Here is a 20,224-nt window from a genome sequence, read left to right as displayed (position 1 = left end):
CACAACAAATCAGCTAAGTTTCCTCGGCATGTTAAATGGGGTACTTACAATACAGAAATTTTCAGTGCTGACACTGGATGTTTAAATTCAATCCAATGTTGGACCAACAGGGCTTCCAACACCTTAGTGTTCATTCTGCTGATGTGTTCACTAGTGCATTTACGTATACTCCTTGTGGTGTGCCCTACATAAAGTTTTTGACAAGGGCATTGAATTATATAGATGATCCCATTCGTATTACAACCTGAAAAACTATTGTATCTCAATGCCCATTTTGGAAGAGAAAGAGCATATAAGGGCACGCTATAAGAACATATCTTGCATTTACCACATGCAAAGTATCCCTGCCGATGGTCTGAAGGAATAGAATGATTGGATTTAAATTGTGCCCTCATGAGTTTCTCAGATTACATCTTTAGAGAAAGCGAAGTGTGGTAATCTTTCAAAAACTGAGGGCTCCTTTTACAAAGGCGCGCTAGCGGTTTAACACGTGTTAAACCACCGGCCGCACTAGCCGCTACCGCCCCCTCTTGAGCAGGTGGTAGTTTTTAGGCCAGCGCGGGGGTTAGCGCTTGATGAAAAGTTACGTGCGTTAACCCTGCTAGCACGGCTTAATAAAAGGACCACTGCCTACTTAGACTCACACTGGTTACCAATACAAGCACAAATTCAATTCAAATTATACTGTCTATTATTCAAAGCATTAAATGGCACTGCCCCCATTTACCTAAACAACCGCTTAACTACTAGACAAAGGAGAACTCAGACTCCATTTACTTACCCCTCATTCAAAGGTACTCAGCGCAAGAAGATGTTTGATAACCTACTAGCGACGCAAGCAGCAAAACTTGACCACTCCATCTCCAACTTGCTGACAACAACGAGCGACTTCAAATCATTTCGAATAGAAATCAAAATCCTGCTTTTCAAAAAATTTATCCAGATATCTTAACTCTTCCCCTTGTCCTTCCCCTCCCTTGTAAACTCTTCCCCAAAGTCTCTTCCTCTCTTGCAATTTTTCTCTTCAAAGTATCAACCATGTAAACAGCTCCCTAAATTGTAAATCTCCTGGAAATGTCCAGTTATCTTTTTTGTAATCCTAAATCTTAAATTGTAATTTTCCTGGAAATGTCCAGTTAGCTTCTTTTGTAATCCGCCTAGAACTGCAAGGTAAGGGCGGAATAGAAGTCACTAATGTAATGTAATATTGTAAAACCTTCCAATGAGATTTAATTATGTGCTTGATCTTGAAAGCATTTTTAGAGTAAGGCAACACATAGACCAATGAGGAATCTTTTATCTTAGTAGATGGTTTCAGTAAGGTGTCATGCTGGGCATACAATGCTCTCTTGTATACCTTTTTAATAACTGATTTAGGATAGCCTCTAGCTGAAAATCTTATAAATGATATTGCTGAAGGGTTGTTGAGTAAGATTTGTCTCTTTGCATTTGATACCAAAATCTGCAATAGAGTAGACACCCCGGATGGTGTGAATAACATGAAGAAAGACCTGGCGAAGCTTGAAGAATGGTCTGAAATTTGGCAACTAAAATTTAATGCTAAGAAATGCATGGTCATGCATTTAGGCTGCAAAATCCCAAAGAAACAAACAGTACAGTTTAGGAGGTGATGATCCTAAGTGCACGACAAAAGAGTGGGTCTTGGGCATGATTGTATGTGATGATCTTAAGGTGGCCAAACAGGTTAAAAAGGTGACGGCGAAAGCTAGACAGATGCTAGGGTGCATAGGAAGAGATATGACTAGTAGGAAAAAGGAGCTATTGATGCGTAAGACTCTAGTGAGACCTCATTTAGAATATTGTGTACAATTCTGGAGACAGCATCTTCAAAAAGATATAAAAAGGATGGAATCGGTCCAGAGAAAGGCTACTATAATGGTGCATGATCTTCATAATAAGGCCTATGGGGGACAGACTTAAAGATCTCAATATGTATACTTTAGAGGAAATGCGAAAGAGGGGAGATAAGATAGACGTTTAAATACCTATGTGATGTAAAAGTGCATGAGTTGAATCTCATTTGAAAGGAAGCTCTGGAATGAGAGGGCATATAGGATGAACTTAAGAGATGATAGACTCCAAAGTAATCTAAGAAAATACTTTTTTACAGAAAAGGGTGGTAGATGCGTGGAACAGTCTCCCGGAAGAAGTGGTGGAGACTGAGACTGTCTGAATTCAAGAAGGCATGGGATAGGCACATGGGATCTCTGAGAAAGAGATAATGGTTACTTCGGATGGGCAGACTAGATGGGCCGTTTGGCCTTTATCTGCCATCATGTTTCTATGTTTATGATATTGCATTCAAGAAGAGGTGTAACGGCTTCCTGGGCAGAGTCCAGGTCTGTCTCACCTGATGAAATCTGTAGAGTAGCTACTTGGCTACTCTTCACTCTTTTTACGAAGTTCTAGAGAATGGATATGGCAGCTCGAGAGGATGCCATCTTCAGGTCCTCGGTTCTGAGGGCAGGCTCATCTGTTCCTCCCTAGACATCCGGCACTGTATATATATAATAGAATGAAAGATTAGGTTCTTACCTAGATAATCTTATTTCTGTTTATACACAGGAGTCCATACAGTCCATCATGCATGAACTTTTGGTTTACTTGATTTGTGCCTTGGGCATTGCCAGTGTCTGTCTCAGGACCTCTTCTAATGTATTGTAACCCCACTGTGGTCAGACCGGGACTCCACAGCACTCCAAGTGGTTACACTGAAAAAGAGCACTAGCGTGTGACCCGGCCTGGAGTCACCCTGCAGGATTGAACTGACACCAATCAGGAACAAAAATCAAGATCACACAAATGGAGTTTAAATGCAAATTTTCCACTTTTACTCATCAAAACATAAAGGTCAGGATTTCATAATCAAGGATGAGCAGAGTCCTGGTAAAAGCTTTCAACAAGTCAAAATTCAAAAAGAAGGAAAAATAAACAGTTCAAAATAAAGTCCAAACTTTCCCCTTCTTTCTTACTCAGTCAATACTGCATTTTTAGCTCTCCCCAGAGCCTGCACAGCCTGCTCCCAAGCAGGTAGTTCAATGTACAAAATAAAGCTCTTTACTCTTGTGCTCACAATCCACAGTCCTTAAAAATAAAGCCTCCGGCAGACAATACGCACCTGCCAGGCAAAGGAGAGTGTTTTAGGTTTTGCTAGAAAAAGCACTACTAATGACTTTCAAAATTCCCTCCCTGGGTGACAGCAAAACCTCTCCCCAGAGACACTTCCAGCTTCATAAGACAACCAAAGAAAAAATACTGATCTCAAAATAACTAGCTCCAAAATCAAACTAGTTCCAAAAGCAAACAGCCTTAAAACAAAACTTACTCTTTGCAGCCTATTGCCTGCAGCTGGTTGTCAAGCCCACATCCATGGCTTCAAGTAAGTCTTTCCCAACTTCAGAACAGCCTTCTTGGATTTCAATCGCCAACTCAGCATCAGGAAAAGACAGTTCTTCTGCTTGTCCAGCTTCTTCCACCTCCATAGGTGTAGGCCTATTGCACCTGTTTGACCCAGGGAGATCCTCAGGGAGAAAAGGTTTGAACCTTTTCCTTAGCCTGCCTGTCTGCCTGTTCTCCACTGCTGGCTTTTGTATTCCAGGGACACGCCCTAACCTAGCTGAGTCAGCAGTGCTCAAGGTAGCTGTAGAGCTCCTCCAGTGGTGACCTGAATACTGATCACCTAATATATTCTCAGCAAGATCAGGCTCCCTCTGGTGGTTAACTGGGAAATTGTCAGAATCAGGAACAGGACTTACTCTAGAAACTGCCTTCCGGGTTTTCTTTTGTACCCTGACTTCTGTCTTAACCTTGGCGGGCCTGGTGCCTGAATGGTCACAGTATCTAATATTTAGCTGAGACATCACTACAGGAACAGGGGGCTTCTTTTTCCCTTTGGGGAGAGGGTCTCTAGCCTGTACTTGTTGCACTTAGCAGGTTGGTTCCTAGTTTCTCATGGGCTTGTTTTGTTAATTGTTTATAGATCATTGTTCTTTTGCGTAGGTTGCCAGAGAAGCTCCCCATGCCCCTCCTTTCTCTTTTCTTCTGTTTTAGTAGAGTGTGATTGCTTTGGTACTAACTGAAGAGGGAGCTGTTCTCCACTGCAGATAGGGATGCGTTCAAGAACATAAAGTGACACCCTACTGCAGATTCATGGTTAGTGGGAATCAACAGCTAAAGTATGGAGTTTCAAGTTTTATTTTAATTTGATGAGTCGCTTAATTTAATTTTTACTAAGCAAATTACAACATAGAAAAAAATAACATTTATTTTAACATAATGGTTAAAAATGTTTAAAACAATAGTTAATACCAACAGACATACAGACCAACTGAGACACTAGGTTAAAAAAAAAAAATTCAGTATATTTAGGGTACAGAAGAGAATCATAAATGGAAAAAAAACATATATGTGTGTGTATTAGAGAGAGAGATGAGAAACAAGATTATCAAAGTAGAACCTAATTTTTCAATATTAATGGTTTTGATAATCAACTGGTATTTTTTGATGTATTACCTCAGACTGTATGCACAATTTGATAACTATATATCATGTATAACTCTTTAACATGTTTATATGGAATTCTATATAGCAATATGCTGCTTATAACCCACCTAGAACTCTGATTAACGAAGATTCAGAGGGTATAAGATTTCTCATGACATTAATGTGGTTTTGCACAATCTGCCAGTTGCTGTTGGCTTAGTGTGGTATTTAAAATAGTGAATCATTTCCAGACATCTTGGATATTTACAGGTATTGAGCCAGAATGTGAGCAGGTATAGTTTTAATGCCCAATGTATTCAAGTTTTTTAAATATTGTTTCAAGGGTGTCACTTACGACAGGGATTACAACTGCAGCTTTTTACCAATATTATCCAACACCACTCTTCAAGTCTACTTTAATTGCCTGGTATGCTATATTTATGATCCTCAACTGTTTCTTTTAAACCCCAGAGATATTGGGAAGATTGTACAACAAATATCAGTCTATCACTGTAGTTGAAAAGAAGCAGGTGAGTAACATAGATGTGGCAATACCAGGAGCCAACTGTGTTACTAATATTGTTGTTATCCTTATCTTAATTTTCTAGTTTCTTCTCTTTTCAGTGAGTGCCATAACTCCTCTGATCGAATAAAAGTTCGGGTTTGGGATGAAGATGATGATATCAAATCTCGTGTAAAGCAGAGGCTGAAACGTGAATCAGATGATTTTTTAGGACAGACTATCATTGAAGTCCGCACCTTGAGTGGTGAGATGGATGTGTGGTATAATCTTGGTGAGTATCTATTAATTCTATAGAATGAAATAGTAGTCCACTGTAAGTTGCAGGCACTATACTGAATGGCTGTAATGGACTGTGACATCAGAAGGAGTTCCTTCCTTAGCCTACAACTCGACACCACTATCACAGAATGCAGACAAGGATGCATGCTAAAAGGGGTGTGACCAAAGGGGCAGATCCCACCCCTTCAGAACCACTAAGGAGCAAGATGTGTGAAATTTTGTTCCATTTCGATGGAGAAAAAAAGCTGGAAAGAGTACATAGATCAATACAAGTGGAATAAAGAGATCTATGGTGCAACACAAGAGACAAACTGCAAGCCCCATTACTTCGAACACAATGAGTATTACTCTTTCTCCTGAAGTTTCACTTTCATTGATTGAGTGAACCCTACCTACTCAACCTCTCAACCCACTTCTAGGCAGCTAAGTCAATCAGATCTTAGGCATCTCCCTCTGTATCTAAGATACTAAACATAGAAATATGATGGCAGATAAAGGTCAAATGGCCCACCCAGTCTTCCCATCCTCAGTAACATAAGAATAGCCTTACTGGGTCATACCAATAGTCCATCAAGCCCAGTAGCCCGTTCTCACGGTGGCCAATCCAGGTCACTAGTACCTGGCCAAAACCCAAGGTGTAACAATATTCCATGCTACCAATACAGGGCAAGCAGTGGCTTCCCCCATGTCTTTCTCAATAACAGACTATGGACTTTTCCTCCAGGAACTTGTCCAAACCTCTCTTAAAACCAGCTATACTATCCGCTCTTACTACATCCTCTGGAAATGTGTTCCAGAACTTAACTATTCTCTGAGTGAAAAAAAATTTCCTTCAATTGGTTTTAAAAGTATTTCCCTGTAACTTCATCGAGTGCCCCCTAGTCTTTGTAATTTTTGACAGTGAAAAATCGATCCACTTTTACCCACTCTACTCCACTCAGGAGTTTGTAGACTTCAATCATATCTCCCCTCAACCATCTCTTTTCCAAGTTCCATCTCCTTTACCATCTTGGTCACTCTTCTTTGAACCTTTTCTAGCACCACTATTTCTTGAGATGAGACCATAATTGAAGGCAATACTCCAGATGAGGTCGCACCATGGAGCGATACAGGGGCATTATAACATTCTTAGTCTTGTTAACCATCCATTTTAAAACAGCATCCTATTTGCTGTTTCGGCCGCCACCGTACATTGGGCGGGAGATTTCATCATGTTGTCTATGATGACACCCAGATCCTTTTCTTGGGCGCTAATCCCCAAGGTGGACCCTTGCATCCAGTAACTGTGATTCAGGTTATTCTTCCCAATGTGCATCATGTTGCATTTTTCCACATTAAATTTTATTTGCCATTTGGACGCCCAATCTTCCAATTTCCTAAGGTCTGCCTGCAATTTTTCACAATCCGCATGCATTTTAACCATTATCTCTTCCTCTCTCTAAGAGATCCCACATGACTATCCCAGTCTTTCTTGAAATAAGACAGTCTCTGTCTCCACCACCTCTACCAGGAGATTGTTCCACGCATCTACCACCCTTTCTGTAAAAAAGTATTTCCTTAGATTTCTCCTGAGCCTATCACCTCTTAACTTCATTCTATGCTCTCTCATTCCAGAGCTTACTTTCAAATGAAAGAGACTTGACTCATGTGCATTTACGGCACATAGGTATTTAGGTTCATACAATTTTTATTGTTGACATGTCAAAACAGAAGCAATCAAACAATAGCAAAGTCGAGGAAAGTACAATGAATCAGCCTCCAAAACATAACGAACTGTCTTCAACTTTTGTAGATGCATAATGCTCTATCACCTACCTATCAGCTACAAAATGGGGGGGTCAGTGCTAGGGGATAGTAATCTTGAAAAAGACTTGGGTGTACTGGTAGATACTACAATGAAACCAACGGCACAATGTGCAGCGGCCTCCAAGAAAGCAAACAGAATGTTGGGTATTATTAAGAAGGGCATTACGACCAGGAAGAAGGAAGTCATCATGCCGCTGTATCGTGCGATGGTTCGTCCGCATCTGGAGTACTGTGTCCAGTATTGGTCACCGTACCTCAAGAAGGACATGGCGATACTTGAAAGGGTCCAGAGAAGAGCGACGAAAATGATAACAGGTATGGAAAACCTTTCATACACAGACAGGTTGGGAAGGCTGGGGCTCTTCTCCCTTGAAAAGAGGAGACTCAGAGGAGACATGATAGAGACTTTCAAGATCATGAAGAGCATAGAGAGGGTGGAAAGGGACAGATTCTTCAGATTATTGGGAACCACAAGCACCAGGGGGCACTCAGAGAAGCTGAAAGGGGACAATTTTAGAACCAATGCTAGGAAGTTCTTCTTTACACAGAGGGTGGTAGACACCTGGAATGCGCTTCCGGAGGTTGTGATAGGACAGAGTACACTATGGGGGTTCAAAGAAGGTTTGGATAAATTCCTGAACGATAGGGGGATTGAAGGATACAAATAGGGGTAAAGATAGGTTTTAGACAGAGTATAGATAGAAGGATAAAAGGGATTAGAGAAGGATCACATTACAGGTCATGGGCCTGATGGGCCGCTGCGGGTGCGGACTGCTGGGCACGATGGACCTCGTGTCTGACCCAGCCGAGGCAACTTCTTATGTTCTAACTAAACCACCTAAAACTGGGTCCATAGACAGTAACAATCAGACCAGGGCTCTGGACTCTGATGAGCCCTGGTGCAATCCATCCATCGTGCCTACCCCCACTCCGACCAAGAACTGTTGTCAGAATAAAACATACAAAACCTTATACCCCACTCCCCCACCCAATAGCACTAACCAAAATCCAACTACCAAAGAATCCCCTCCCCAAAGGTACTCTCTACCCCTCCCCCCTAGCCCTCTCCACTCCATCAACTGCTAGCAGCCAATATTATGACAACACCGTAATAATGCACTACGGCCCTTAGGGTGCAAGGACTGCAAATAGGGTTCCTAGATTTTCAAGAACAAAGCTTCCTTTTCTGTGACACCCCCCCCCCCCCGGGCATCCCTTGCCTCCCAGATAGCCAACTGATGCAACTGGTTCCGCCAATGCCAGAATGCCGGAGGGTCCTGAACCATCCAGTATTGAAGGATACATTTACAGGCCAACGGGCCAACAGGCTCATTTTCCTACAAAGTGTCAAGTGGCCTCGAGGCATATGGCCATAATCTTCTGTCAAATCCAGCACCATCTGGGCCAGTGTGCTCCTCAACACTCTCCCAAGCAAGCCAGACATGTAAGAAACTATACGGCTCCAGAAGCGCTGTATGATAGGGCAGAACCAGAAGGCGTGTCCCAAGGTATGCTCCCCCTGGCCACATTTATGACACACTAGGGTAGGGAGACCCCCAATATAATATAACTGTGTGCGACTATAGTAAGCTCGTAATGTCACCCTGTAATACGTTTCCCGCAACCAAGCGCACGGGGTCACCCCTGTTGTCGCCCGGAGAGTACAGGCAACATCCCAATGTCCCAAATTGACATGTAACTCCGCTGCCCATCGACCCCTGATGGATTGATAATCTTTATGGAGCTGCAAAACTTGTAAACTGGTATGTATACTGGAAACCGATAAGGTGGTCCCCTCCTCCCTGGAGAAAAACTCCCGTAAACTAGCCCCCATATGTTTACCCAATTGTGCTCTGTCAAGGGATCCCACATAGTGCTCCACTTGATGACACGCAAACTGCGCCCCACAGTGATCTCCCACCACAGCCTGCAAATCAGCATGTGCTAACATCTCCCCGTCCTCCCCAAGAGGTGTTCCAACCGGGAAACACCTCTCGCGTCCCAGGACAGATAAACCCCGGACTCCCGATCCGGCAGAAAAGCTGGATTACCCTATAGAGGCAAGAGATCAGTGACCCTCAGGTTCCCCCCTCCCAATTTGTTTCAGTATCCATCGCCAAGCCTCTTGCAAAGAATGAAATATCACACTCGGTCTGATACATGCTGGAAGCGCACTCCTGGGACTATGGAGCAATGCAAACACATCAAAGGGAGCAAAAAATTCCCGTTCCATCGAAATAGGGGTATAACAACTAGTCTGATTCACCAAATCCCCCAAATGCCGCAGCAAACAGGCATAATTATAAGCCTGTACATCCGGCAAACCCAACCCTCTCCTTGACCAATTCCCCAAGAGCAAAGGCCTGGTGAGCTTAGGTTTCTTTGCTGCCCAACAAAAATGAGCGGCACCTCTATATAATCTTCGTAAATACTTCCTCGTCAACCGCAGCGAGAGAGTCTGCATCACAAACAGCCACTTTGGAAAGATAAGCATCCTAACAAGACTAACGCGACCCAATAGGAAGAGGGGCAGGGCCCGCCAAGTTTCCAACAAAAGCTCCGTTTGCTGCTACAATTGATCTACATTGAGGCGATAGAGACTGGGAACCGCCATTGACATCAGAACCCCCAAATACCGAAACTTCCCTGATGCCCACGTGAGCGGAAACCGCATCCCCCATAGGGCCCAGACAGACGACGACGAGGCCAATGCTTCAGATTTGCCACATAGGTATTTAAATGTCTCTATCATATCTCCCACTCTCCCGCCTTTCCTCTAAAGTATACATATTAAGATCTTTAAGTCTGTCCCCATACAGACTCATCCAGGTATTCTTGGGGAGCTCATCTGGATGGTCTTCGTGCACAGGGTCACTGGTCTGCTCAAAAGTAACAATTCCACATAAACCTCTTGGAACTCGGAGCCATTCACAATGCTCTGAAGACTTTTCAACACATTATATCCAATCAAGTTCACCTAGTATGCATGTACAATCAAGTTGTGATGCATTACATAAACAAACAAGAGGGAACGGGTTCTCTGATTTTCTGTCGATAAGCTGAGAAGATTTGGAACTGGGCTATTGCTCAAAACATATTTCTAAAAGTTGTCTATGTCCAAGGAGCGCAAAATACTCTTGCTGACAAACTCAGCAGATTTCTAAAACTACACGAGTGGACGCTCAACTCCATAATCTTGCGTCAAATTTTCTCTCTTTGGGGAACTCCTCAGATAGACCTGTTTGCGTCCCCTCTCAATCACAAGCTGCCTCAATTCTGTTCCAGACAATATTCTCCTCATTATCTGGAGGCAGATGCCTGGATGCACAAATTCCTAGCGTTTCCACCAATTCCTCTTATTCTCAAGATACTAGTCAAGCTCAAGCAACAGTCAGCCACCATGATCCTCATAGCTCCTCGGTGGCTCAGGCAACCGTGGTTCTCCCTTCTACTTCAGCTAAATGTCAAAGATCCAGTACCCCTGCAGATCTTTCCATCTCTTCTCACACAGAATCAAGAGGCTCTTTTGCATCCCAATCTTCAGTCATTGCACCTGACAGCTTGGTAGCTCTCGGGATGACCTCAGCAAACTCTGATCTTTCTGATCCGGTCAGAATCATTTTTAAATGCATCCAGACAACCATCTACATAGCAGTACTACCAACGGAAGTGGACACGGTTTTCAACGTAGTGTACTCTTCATCAAGATGCTTCATCCCCCCTCCATATCTTCAGTGTTCATTACCTTCTCCACTTATCCAATTCAGGTCTTAAAACTACTTCAGTCAGAGTTCACCTTAGTGCTATCAGTGCTTTCCAAGTGCCAGTCAACAATAAATCTCTGACTGCTCATCTGCTTGTTTCCAAGTTTATGAAAGGTATTTTCAATATCAACCCACCTCTCAAACTACCTCCAGTGGTTTGTGATCTTAATGTTGCTCTCACCAGACTGATGAAACCTCCTTTTAGCCAATGTTTTCTGTTCATTTTAAATATCTCACTTGGAAAGTGGTATTTTTAATCTCTATCACTTCTGCACATCAAGTGAGTGAGCTTCAAGTGTTGGTGTTGGACCTACCTTTTACAGTTTTCCACCAAAGTACTCACGGAATTTCATTTGAATCAATTAATTGTGCTTCCAGTTTTCTTTCCCAAGCCTCATTCTCACCCTGGAGAAACAGCTCTTCATACTTTAGACCAGGGGTGTCAAACTCAATCATACTAAGGGGCCGAAATCCAAAACACAGGCAAAGTTGCGGGCCAGCCTCCGCCCAATCTCCACCCCAGATCTTGCCCCCATAATAGTACTAATTATAACACAATTTTTCCATTCATTTTTCATATATATATATATATATATATATACACATACACACACAATATAATCTTATTAACACACATAATGGTAAAGGTTAACCACAAAATTAAACTACACAAAATACACTGTATGCTTCTCAACATTCATTCCTACTAGAACATAGATAACCCCTATGCAAATATAGGGCCAAAAACTAAAAGTACTAATATATAAAAATTTAACCCTAAGATTCAAGACTCTGCATGCAGTACAACCCCAGAGTAAATTAACAAACGTATTTCTTCCTGAGCAGTGCAAAAAATAGCAGATTAAAACTGTCAAAATTGGCATAAATCAAATGCTAAATTGAAAATAAAATCATTCCCCCTACCTTTGTTGTCTCCCTCCCTCACCACTGCAGCTGTGCAGAATATTACTGGAGGCAGGAGAGTACTCATGCTGCCCCACCCCTGTGCACATTATACTGCTGGGCCAGACCAGTAGCGAGGTAGAGCAGGAGGAGGACGTCAGGAGGGGAAGTGGAGCTGGAAGTGGAAATCAAAAGGGCAAGCCTACGCTTATAATCAGTGCGCCCCCCCCCCCTCCCCCTTCACTGCATCAATTTTCTGTTATGGTCTGGCTTCCTCTTCTCTTCAGCAGTAATTTAACAGTGCCGGCCAGTAATTTACACCGCTGGTGTGGTGTCAACTTGCGCATGCCAGTAGCGCAGCAGAAATGAATTTAATTGTATCGGCCCCAGCGATACTTTCCAACTGAGGCCGGCACAGTTAAATTCATGTCTGCTGCGCTGCCGGCACGCACAAATTAACAGTCACACCAGCGATGTAAATTACTGGCTGGCAATGGGTTGTGTCACTGGGGTAGTTTTTGTTGTGTTGCCGACACACACAAGCTGATGATCACTACGGCCCACAAGTGCTATTGTTGCCATCAGGTGAGGGCCCAAAACAGGAAGCAAGGTGACATCATGAAGCCCTGTTTATGCCCCTGTAATGCCGGCCCTGAACCACAGGCCGAATTTGGCCCGCAGACATTGTGTTTTGACACATGTGCTTTAGACTGTAAACGAGCCTTGGTTTATTACTTACAATGGACCCACATAGAACATCTCCTCCATTGTTCATCTCCTTTGATCCTAACATGTTGTGCTGGCCTGTAACCAAGAAAACTATTTCCACATGGTTGGCGGCCTGTATTGCCTTCTGCTATGCTCAGGTTGGGCTGCAGCTCAGGGGTCATATAACAACACATAAGATCCAAGCTATGGCAGCTTCAGTTGCTTTCCTATGTTTCACTCTCATTGATGAGAACTGTAACTCTTCTACTTGGTCCTCAGTTCACGTATTCACATCTCACTGTGAGGATGGTAGCGCCCCCGCAATGTAAGGTTGTAGGGGTTATGTGAGGCGCCCTTACAAACACCAGGTCCCGAGTTCAATACCTTCACAGAAGATTCCCCAGGAGTAGAATCAAATACAAAGACCACTAACAGTGTTTGCATAAAGAATAGATGTATTGTGCAGAGAAAGCAAGATTCATAAAAGTTACAATTAATAAGAGATATAAGTTTTACAATTACAAAGAATGCTTCTGTGCTCTTGTGAAGGAGAGAGAATAGGTGCTGTGAGGATAGAGAGGTAGAGAGAGAAAGGTGGGGGGTGATGTTCCCAGCTTCAGGTTCCAGAGATAGAGCAAGAGGAGGGGGTTTGATGTTGAGAGGGGGCTTTTATAGCTTGGAATCTTATTCTAAATATAGATTCCATAGCAAAGCAGCAGATGAATCCAGAGACTAGTGGGTATAGCTCACATCGACCAGCAGGTGGAGATAGAGAACTGATTAACAGTTGGCCTTAAAGCCTGGTGTTCCTCCTGTTGATTCAGTTTTGCTCTATCTCCCAGCAGGGGTGGAGCTACCTCTCTAGCTCCTGGATTCTGGCTGCTGCCGGATAGATTGGATTGGTGTTCCGTTGGGATTCCTCTGTGGAGACTAGTTCTCTTCAGTAGGTCGGGGGTGCCTGGCTGATTGGTGCCGGCTTTGGGAGGTACACCTGGGCCCTCCCAGGTCCCTGCTCCACCCTCCCCTCCGTTGGATAGAGGGGTTCCTTTCGAGTTTGCAGGAGTGTTGGCTGACTTCTTCATTCCAGTATAAAAAAAAAAAAAAAAAGGGGCCTTCCTGCTTGTACTGAGCCGTGCTGTGGTTGACTCGGCTTCCAGTACATTTACCAACGATTCCCTGGCTTCGGGGGTAAGCGGCTGACCATTTGGGTGAGTAATTTCACTTACTCGATTGTGGTGGTTTCTAGTCGCGTTCCTGGGTGCTGGGCGTCTTGAGGGGCGGAGTCGGCGTTCGGCGGCGTTCGCCACGTGTGTGAAAAAAAAAAAAACCCGTCGGAGGTTTTGTTGGGCCGAGGGGGGATGGCTGCAGAGGCTGGTCAGCGGTGTTCGCGCTGTGGGAAGCGCCGAACACTGTTGGGTCTTTGCTCTGCCGGGTGCTTGGACGCACCGGCAGACGATCCTTTTTTGAAGGCTTGTGATGCGGCCATTTCCCGGGTGCGGGAAGCTCGCTCGATGTCCCCGCCGCTCGAAGTCGATGCAGGTTTACTGCAGGGCTCTGCCACGGAGGACAAGAGTGAGGCGGCGGGGGTGGAGTCGAGAGCGCTGGAGGACGGCGCGGTCCCGCTCCTCGGCTCGGTTCAGGGCGGGTTTGCGCCCCTTAACTGGGGATCATTTTCGCCCGAATTTGTAATGTAGTTACATCAGGCTTTTAAGTTGCAGTCCTCGCAGCCTACCCAGCCGGTGCTGGGGGCCGGACAGTCCCTTGCGGTACCCTCTACCTCTGCGGGGGGGGAGGGGAGGGATACCAGACCCACTGCGGAGGCGGCAGGGTCCCCGGGGCAGGGGGCAAAGAAGCGCAGACTTGTGTCTGTGGAGGCAGAAGATAATTTGCCAAGGTCGCCTTTCTCACTTCCTGAGTCGTTAGAGGAAGGTGAGCTATTGGATTGGGACGCGGAGAGTCTCCCGGGTAGGGAGGTGGATGACCCTTCCGCTCTCCGTTTGTTCCATAGAGAGGAACTTGCTTCCTTGATTTCAAAGGCTTTGCAGAGTCTGAACATTGCGCAGGAAGATGCTAAGGTGTCCGGTAACCCCCTGATGGCAGGTACACATAGGCCGCCTAAGTCCTTTCCGGTCCATGAAGCCATGCAGGAGCTGATCTCGGCGCAATGGGAGGCGCCGGAGGCCAGTTTGCGGGTGGCAAAAGCCATGAGGCTCTTGTATCCGGTTGACCCGACCGAACTGGAAAAGTTTAGGTTACCTAGGGTGGACGCTTTGGTGGCGGCGGTGACTAAAAGAACTACCTTGCCGGTGGAAGGGGGCGTGACACTAAAGGATGCGCAGGATAGAAAGATTGAAGCATCCCTAAAGATGTCCTTTTAAGTAGCTGCAGTTACCTTACAGGCCGCAATCTGCAGCTCTTACGCGGCGCGTGCATGTCTGCAGTGGTCACAAGGGATGACCGATAATTTACTGGAGTCTGGGGGTTCGGTCCCTGCGGAGCTGGCTGATTTGGAGTCCGGGTTGGCTTATTTGGCAGACTCCTTATATGATATTATTCGGGCGTCTGCGAAACAGATGTCTCTTTCTGTGGTGTCACGCAGATCCTTGTGGCTCCGTCATTGGGCGGCCGATGCAGCATCCAAGCTTCGGCTGGTGAGACTCCCTTTTAAAGGGGGTTTATTGTTTGGAGAGGATTTAGATAAACTGGTGAAGGATTTTGGGGATGCCAAAACTCAGCTTTTACCGGAGGACAGGGCTAGGCCCCCGGTAAGGTCCTCATCGTCTAGACCGCGTTTCCGGGATGTTAGGCGTGCCAGGGCTGGTAGACCTTTTTCCAGGTCTGCATCTGGCCCGTTCTCTGCTTCAAGACCTCGGTTTCAGCAGAGGAGTTCCTTTCGTACGACGAAACCCTCTTCAGGGCAGTCAACACGTACCCCAGCCAGTCGCACTCCACAATGACGGGGGCTGGGCTCCCTCCGCCTTGCCCTTAGGGGGTCGGCTTTCGGCATTCCGGGCGGAGTGGGCCACAGTCACGTCCGATCAATGGGTGTTGGACATTGTTCAAGACGGGTACAAATTAGAGTTCGCCTCTCCCGTCGTAGATTCTTTCTTGGTGTCCCCGTGCAATGGGGCGGCCAAGGGAGACGAGGTCCGCAGGACTCTTCAGGTGCTGCTCGATCTGGGGGCGGTGGCACCGGTGCCCCTGGAAGAGGTAGGCCGCGGTATATATTCCCTTTACTTCATTGTACCAAAGAAGGGGGGGTCCTTCAGACCGGTGCTGGATCTCAAAGGGGTCAACAGATTCCTCAGTGTGCGCCATTTCCGAATGGAGACGGTACGCTCGGTTATTGCGGCGGTAAGACCGGGAGAGTTCCTCACGTCCCTCGATCTCAAGGAGGCGTACCTCCATATTCCGATATGGCCTCCGCATCAGCGGTATCTGCGGTTTGCGATTCTGGGCCAACATTATCAGTTTCGGGCAATGCCCTTTGGCCTGGCGACGGCTCCCCGCACGTTTTCCAAAGTCATGGTGGTGGTAGCCGATTTTCTACGCAAGGAAGGGATTCGGGTACACCCTTACTTAGACGATTGGTTGATCCGCGCCTCATCCCGACAGGAGAGTTTGTCGGTAACTCAGAGAGTAATCTCTCTCCTTCAGTCGTTGGGGTGGATTGTCAACTTTCCCAAGAGTTTTTTATCCCCATCGCAGTCATTGGTGCATCTGGGGGTGCGGTTCGATACGGCTCTGGGGAAGGTGTTTCTACCCCGAGACCGGGGGGAGAAATTGCAGGCTCAAATTCGCCTCCTTCTCGGGTCGGCCAGACCTCGAGTGTGGAATTATGTACAGGTGCTAGGCTCCATGGTGGCGACTCTGGAGGTGGTTCCCTGGGCCCGGAGCCACATGAGGCCCTTACAGCAGTCTCTGCTCTCTCGCTGGTCCCCAGCTTCTCTGAACTACAATGTGCGTCTCCAATGGAGTCCTCGAGCAGCTCGCAGCATGCGCTGGTGGCTCCAGGGCTTGCATCTTTGGAGGGGCATGCCGTTGGCCACGCCGGATTGGGTGGTAGTTACAACGGATGCCAGTCTGCGAGGCTGGGGAGCCCAGTGCCTGCAAACGTCGGTGCAGGGAATGTGGTCCTCCCAGGAGGCTCAATGGCCCATAAATTTGCTGGAATTAAAAGCGATCCGGTTGGCGCTGCGGGCTTTTCAGTCCCTAATTCAAGACAAGCCGACCAGGATCTTTTCGGACAGTGTCACGGCGGTCGCATATGTCAATCGTCAGGGGGGCATCCGGAGTCCGCAGTTGGCCGAAGAGGCAAAAAATTTGTTTCGGTGGGCAGAGGGGCATGTTCCGCTTCTGTCGGCGGCACACATTGCAGGTCACGAGAACGTGCAAGCGGACTTCCTCAGCAGAAATCTTCTAGATCCGGGCGAATGGGAGTTGTCGGCTCGAGCGTTCGGCCTGCTAGTCCGTCGTTGGGGGTTGCCAGAGATGGATCTCATGGCCTCTTCCCGCAATGCGAAGGTGCCTCGGTTCTTCAGCAGACGCAAGGAAAAGGGATCGGAGGGGGTGGACGCATTAGCTCTCCCGTGGCCTCCAAATTCCCTTCTGTATGTGTTCCCGCCTTGGCCCATGATAGGGCGGGTGTTGCACCGCATCTCTCGCTTTCGGGGCAGAGTAATCCTGGTGGCTCCGGATTGGCCGCCGCGGCCGTGGTACGCAGATCTGATGCAGCTGTCGGTAGGCGATCAGGTAGCGTTCCAGGTAACACCGGACTTACTAACTCAGGGTCCAATTTTGATGGAAGATCCGGCCCGCTTTGGTCTTACGGCCTGGCTATTGAAAGGTCAAGGCTAAAAAAGAAGGGCTATTCAGAATGGGTGATTTCCACCCTGCTTAAAGCTAAGAAGATTTCAACGTCAGCCTCCTATGCGAGAGTCTGGAGGATCTTTGAGGCATGGTGCGGAAGACAGGGAATGGCGCCTTTCCAGGCATCTCTGCCGGCTATTCTTGCTTTCCTGCAGGAGGGCGTAGAGAAAGGGTTAGCATATAACTCTTTAAAGGTTCAGGTAGCGGCCATTGCCTGTTACAGGGGTCGGGTGGCTCGCTCGGCTCTCGCGTCGCAGCCGGACGTGGTCCGTTTCCTCAAGGGGGTTCACCATATCCGCCCGCCGGTAAAGCGAATTTGTCCAACATGGAACCTTAAGCTCGTCCTTGGGAAGTTGCAGGGGGCTCCTTTTGAGCCCCTGTCAACGGCCACTTTGAAAGATGTCACACTGAAAACAGTTTTTTTGGTGGCGATGGCTTCAGCAAGGCGAGTATCGGAACTGCAGGCGCTTTCTTGCAGAGAACCCTTTTTGCGTTTTTCGGAAACTGGGGTGTCGGTGCGTACGGTGCCGTCCTTCCTGCCTAAGGTTATTTCTTCCTTTCATGTGAACCAGAGTTTGTTCCTTCCATCCTTCCGGGAGGAGGATTGGGGGAAACGATTTTTGTCTTTACGGCTACTGGATGTACGCCGTATGCTTCTCCATTATTTGGGGGTGACGAATGATTTTCGTCGGTCGGACCATCTCTTTGTTGCGTTCGCGGGTAAAAACAAGGGGATGGCGGCGTCTAAAGCGTCCATTGCGCGTTGGGTCAAGGACACTATTGCTTCGGCGTATATGTTGTCAGGGAAGAAAGTACCGGAGCATGGATAACGGCAGCTGTAAAAAAGGCGATCAGTAACAAGAAATCATCGTTCAAAAAATGGAAACAGGACCAAACGCAGGCCAACCAAAAGGAACACAAGGAAAGCCAGAAGGAGTGCCACCGAGTGGTTAGGAGAGCAAAGAGGGAATATGAAGAGAGACTAGCGGGAGAGGCAAAAAATTTCAAATCATTCTTCAGGTACGTAAAGGGAAAGCAACCAGCGAGGGAGGAAGTGGGGCCCTTGGATGATGGGGATAGAAAGGGAGTAGTGAGGGAGGAAAAAGAAATAGCTGACAAGTTAAATGACTTCTTTACGTCGGTCTTCACGAGGGAGGACACATCCAACATTCCGGAACCAGAGGAAATAGAAAATGGAGATCAAGATAGCAAGCTGGTCCAATTAGAGGTGAGCCAGGAGGATGTCCTCAGGCAGATAGACAAGCTAAAGAGCGACAAGTCGCCAGGTCCGGACGGAATTCACCCAAGGGTGCTCAAGGAATTAAGGAATGAAATAGCAGAGACACTTCAGCAAATATGCAACCTATCCCTAAAAACTGGAGAGATCCCGGAGTACTGGAAAATAGCTAATGTCACGCCCATCTTCAAGAAGGGTTCGAGGGGCGACCCGGGAAACTATAGGCCGGTAAGCCTCACATCGGTCCCGGGAAAGATGATGGAGGCACTGATTAAGGACAGCATCTGTGACCATATCGAAAAAAATGGACAGCTAAGGTCGAGCCAGCATGGGTTCTGCAAGGGTAGGTCGTGCCTCACAAACTTGTTGTACTTCTTTGAGGGGGTAAATAACCAGGTGGACAGAGGTGAACCCATAGACATAATTTACCTAGACTTCCAGAAAGCCTTCGATAAGGTACCACATGAGCGGTTGCTCAGGAAGCTATGGAATCATGGGGTGCACGGGGAGGTCCACCGATGGATCAAAAACTGGCTGGCAGACAGGAAGCAGAGGGTTGGTGTAAAGGGCCATTACTCGGACTGGCAAGGGGTCACGAGCGGGGTTCCTCAAGGATCGGTGCTGGGACCGCTCCTGTTTAACATATTCATTGACGACCTGGAGGCGGGAACAAAATGCGAGGTCATCAAATTCGCAGATGACACCAAACTATTCAGCAAGGTTGAAACCACGGTTGACTGCGAGAATCTCCAAAGAGATCTTACGACATTGGAAGAATGGGCGAAAAAGTGGCAAATGAGCTTCAATGTAGGGAAATGCAAGGTCATGCATATAGGGAGAAGGAACCCGATGTTCACTTACAAAATGGGGGGATCAATGCTAGGGGTCAGTAATCTGGAAAGAGACTTGGGAGTGATGGTAGACACGACATTGAAGGCGTCGGCACAATGCGCCACAGCCTCGAGGAAAGCAAACCAAATGTTAGGTATCATTAAGAAGGGTATCTCGACCAGAACGAAGGAAGTCATCCTGCCACTGTACCGGGCTATGGTGCGCCCGCATCTGGAATACTGTGTATAGTACTGGTCACCGTACCTCAAAAAGGACATGGCAATGCTTGAGGGAGTCCAGAGAAGAGCAACTAAACTGATTAAGGGTATGGAAAACCTTACATACACTGACAGACTGAAGAAGCTGGGGCTGTTCTCCCTGGAAAAGCGGAGACTCAGAGGAGATATGATAGAGACCTTCAAGATCCTGAGGGGCATCGAAAAGGTTGACAAAGACAGATTTTTCAATTTGAAAGAAACCACAAGAACAAGGGGTCACTCGATGAAATTGAAGGGGGACAGGTTTAAAACAAACGCAAGGAAGTTCTTTTTCACACAGAGGGTGGTGGACACATGGAACACCCTTCCGGAGGCCGTGATAAGAAATAGCACAGTACAGGGTAGGGTTTCAAGGATGACCTGGATAGGTTCCTGGAAGACAAAGGGATTGAGGGGTACAGATAAGAGCAGTGGAAGGTTTAGAGATAAGTGTAGAGGTAGCCATAAAATTAGTCAGGGACCGCTGACCAGGCAATATGCCTGATGGGCCGCCGCGTGAGCGGACCGCTGGGCTGGATGGACC

The 20,224-nt window shown here is 46.7% G+C and overlaps 1 protein-coding gene across 6 annotated transcripts in view; it reads left to right on the top strand.

The window, feature by feature from the left end:
- UNC13B (unc-13 homolog B) overlaps positions 1 to 20,224 on the top strand; it is an 837,582-nt gene that overhangs the window by 515,975 nt on the left and 301,383 nt on the right. For all 6 annotated transcript variants that reach the window (XM_033936000.1, XM_033936018.1, XM_033936037.1 and 3 more), the window contains one exon: positions 5,128 to 5,297. In XM_033936000.1, the coding sequence (XP_033791891.1) occupies positions 5,128 to 5,297 (170 nt within the window). The remainder of the gene's footprint in view (positions 1 to 5,127; positions 5,298 to 20,224) is intronic.

This window comes from Geotrypetes seraphini, chromosome 1, assembly GCF_902459505.1.
Source record: "Geotrypetes seraphini chromosome 1, aGeoSer1.1, whole genome shotgun sequence".
NCBI lineage: Eukaryota > Metazoa > Chordata > Amphibia > Gymnophiona > Dermophiidae > Geotrypetes > Geotrypetes seraphini.
Note: the sequence above shows the minus strand (reverse complement) of the source record. Positions and strands in the feature narration are given on the sequence as shown.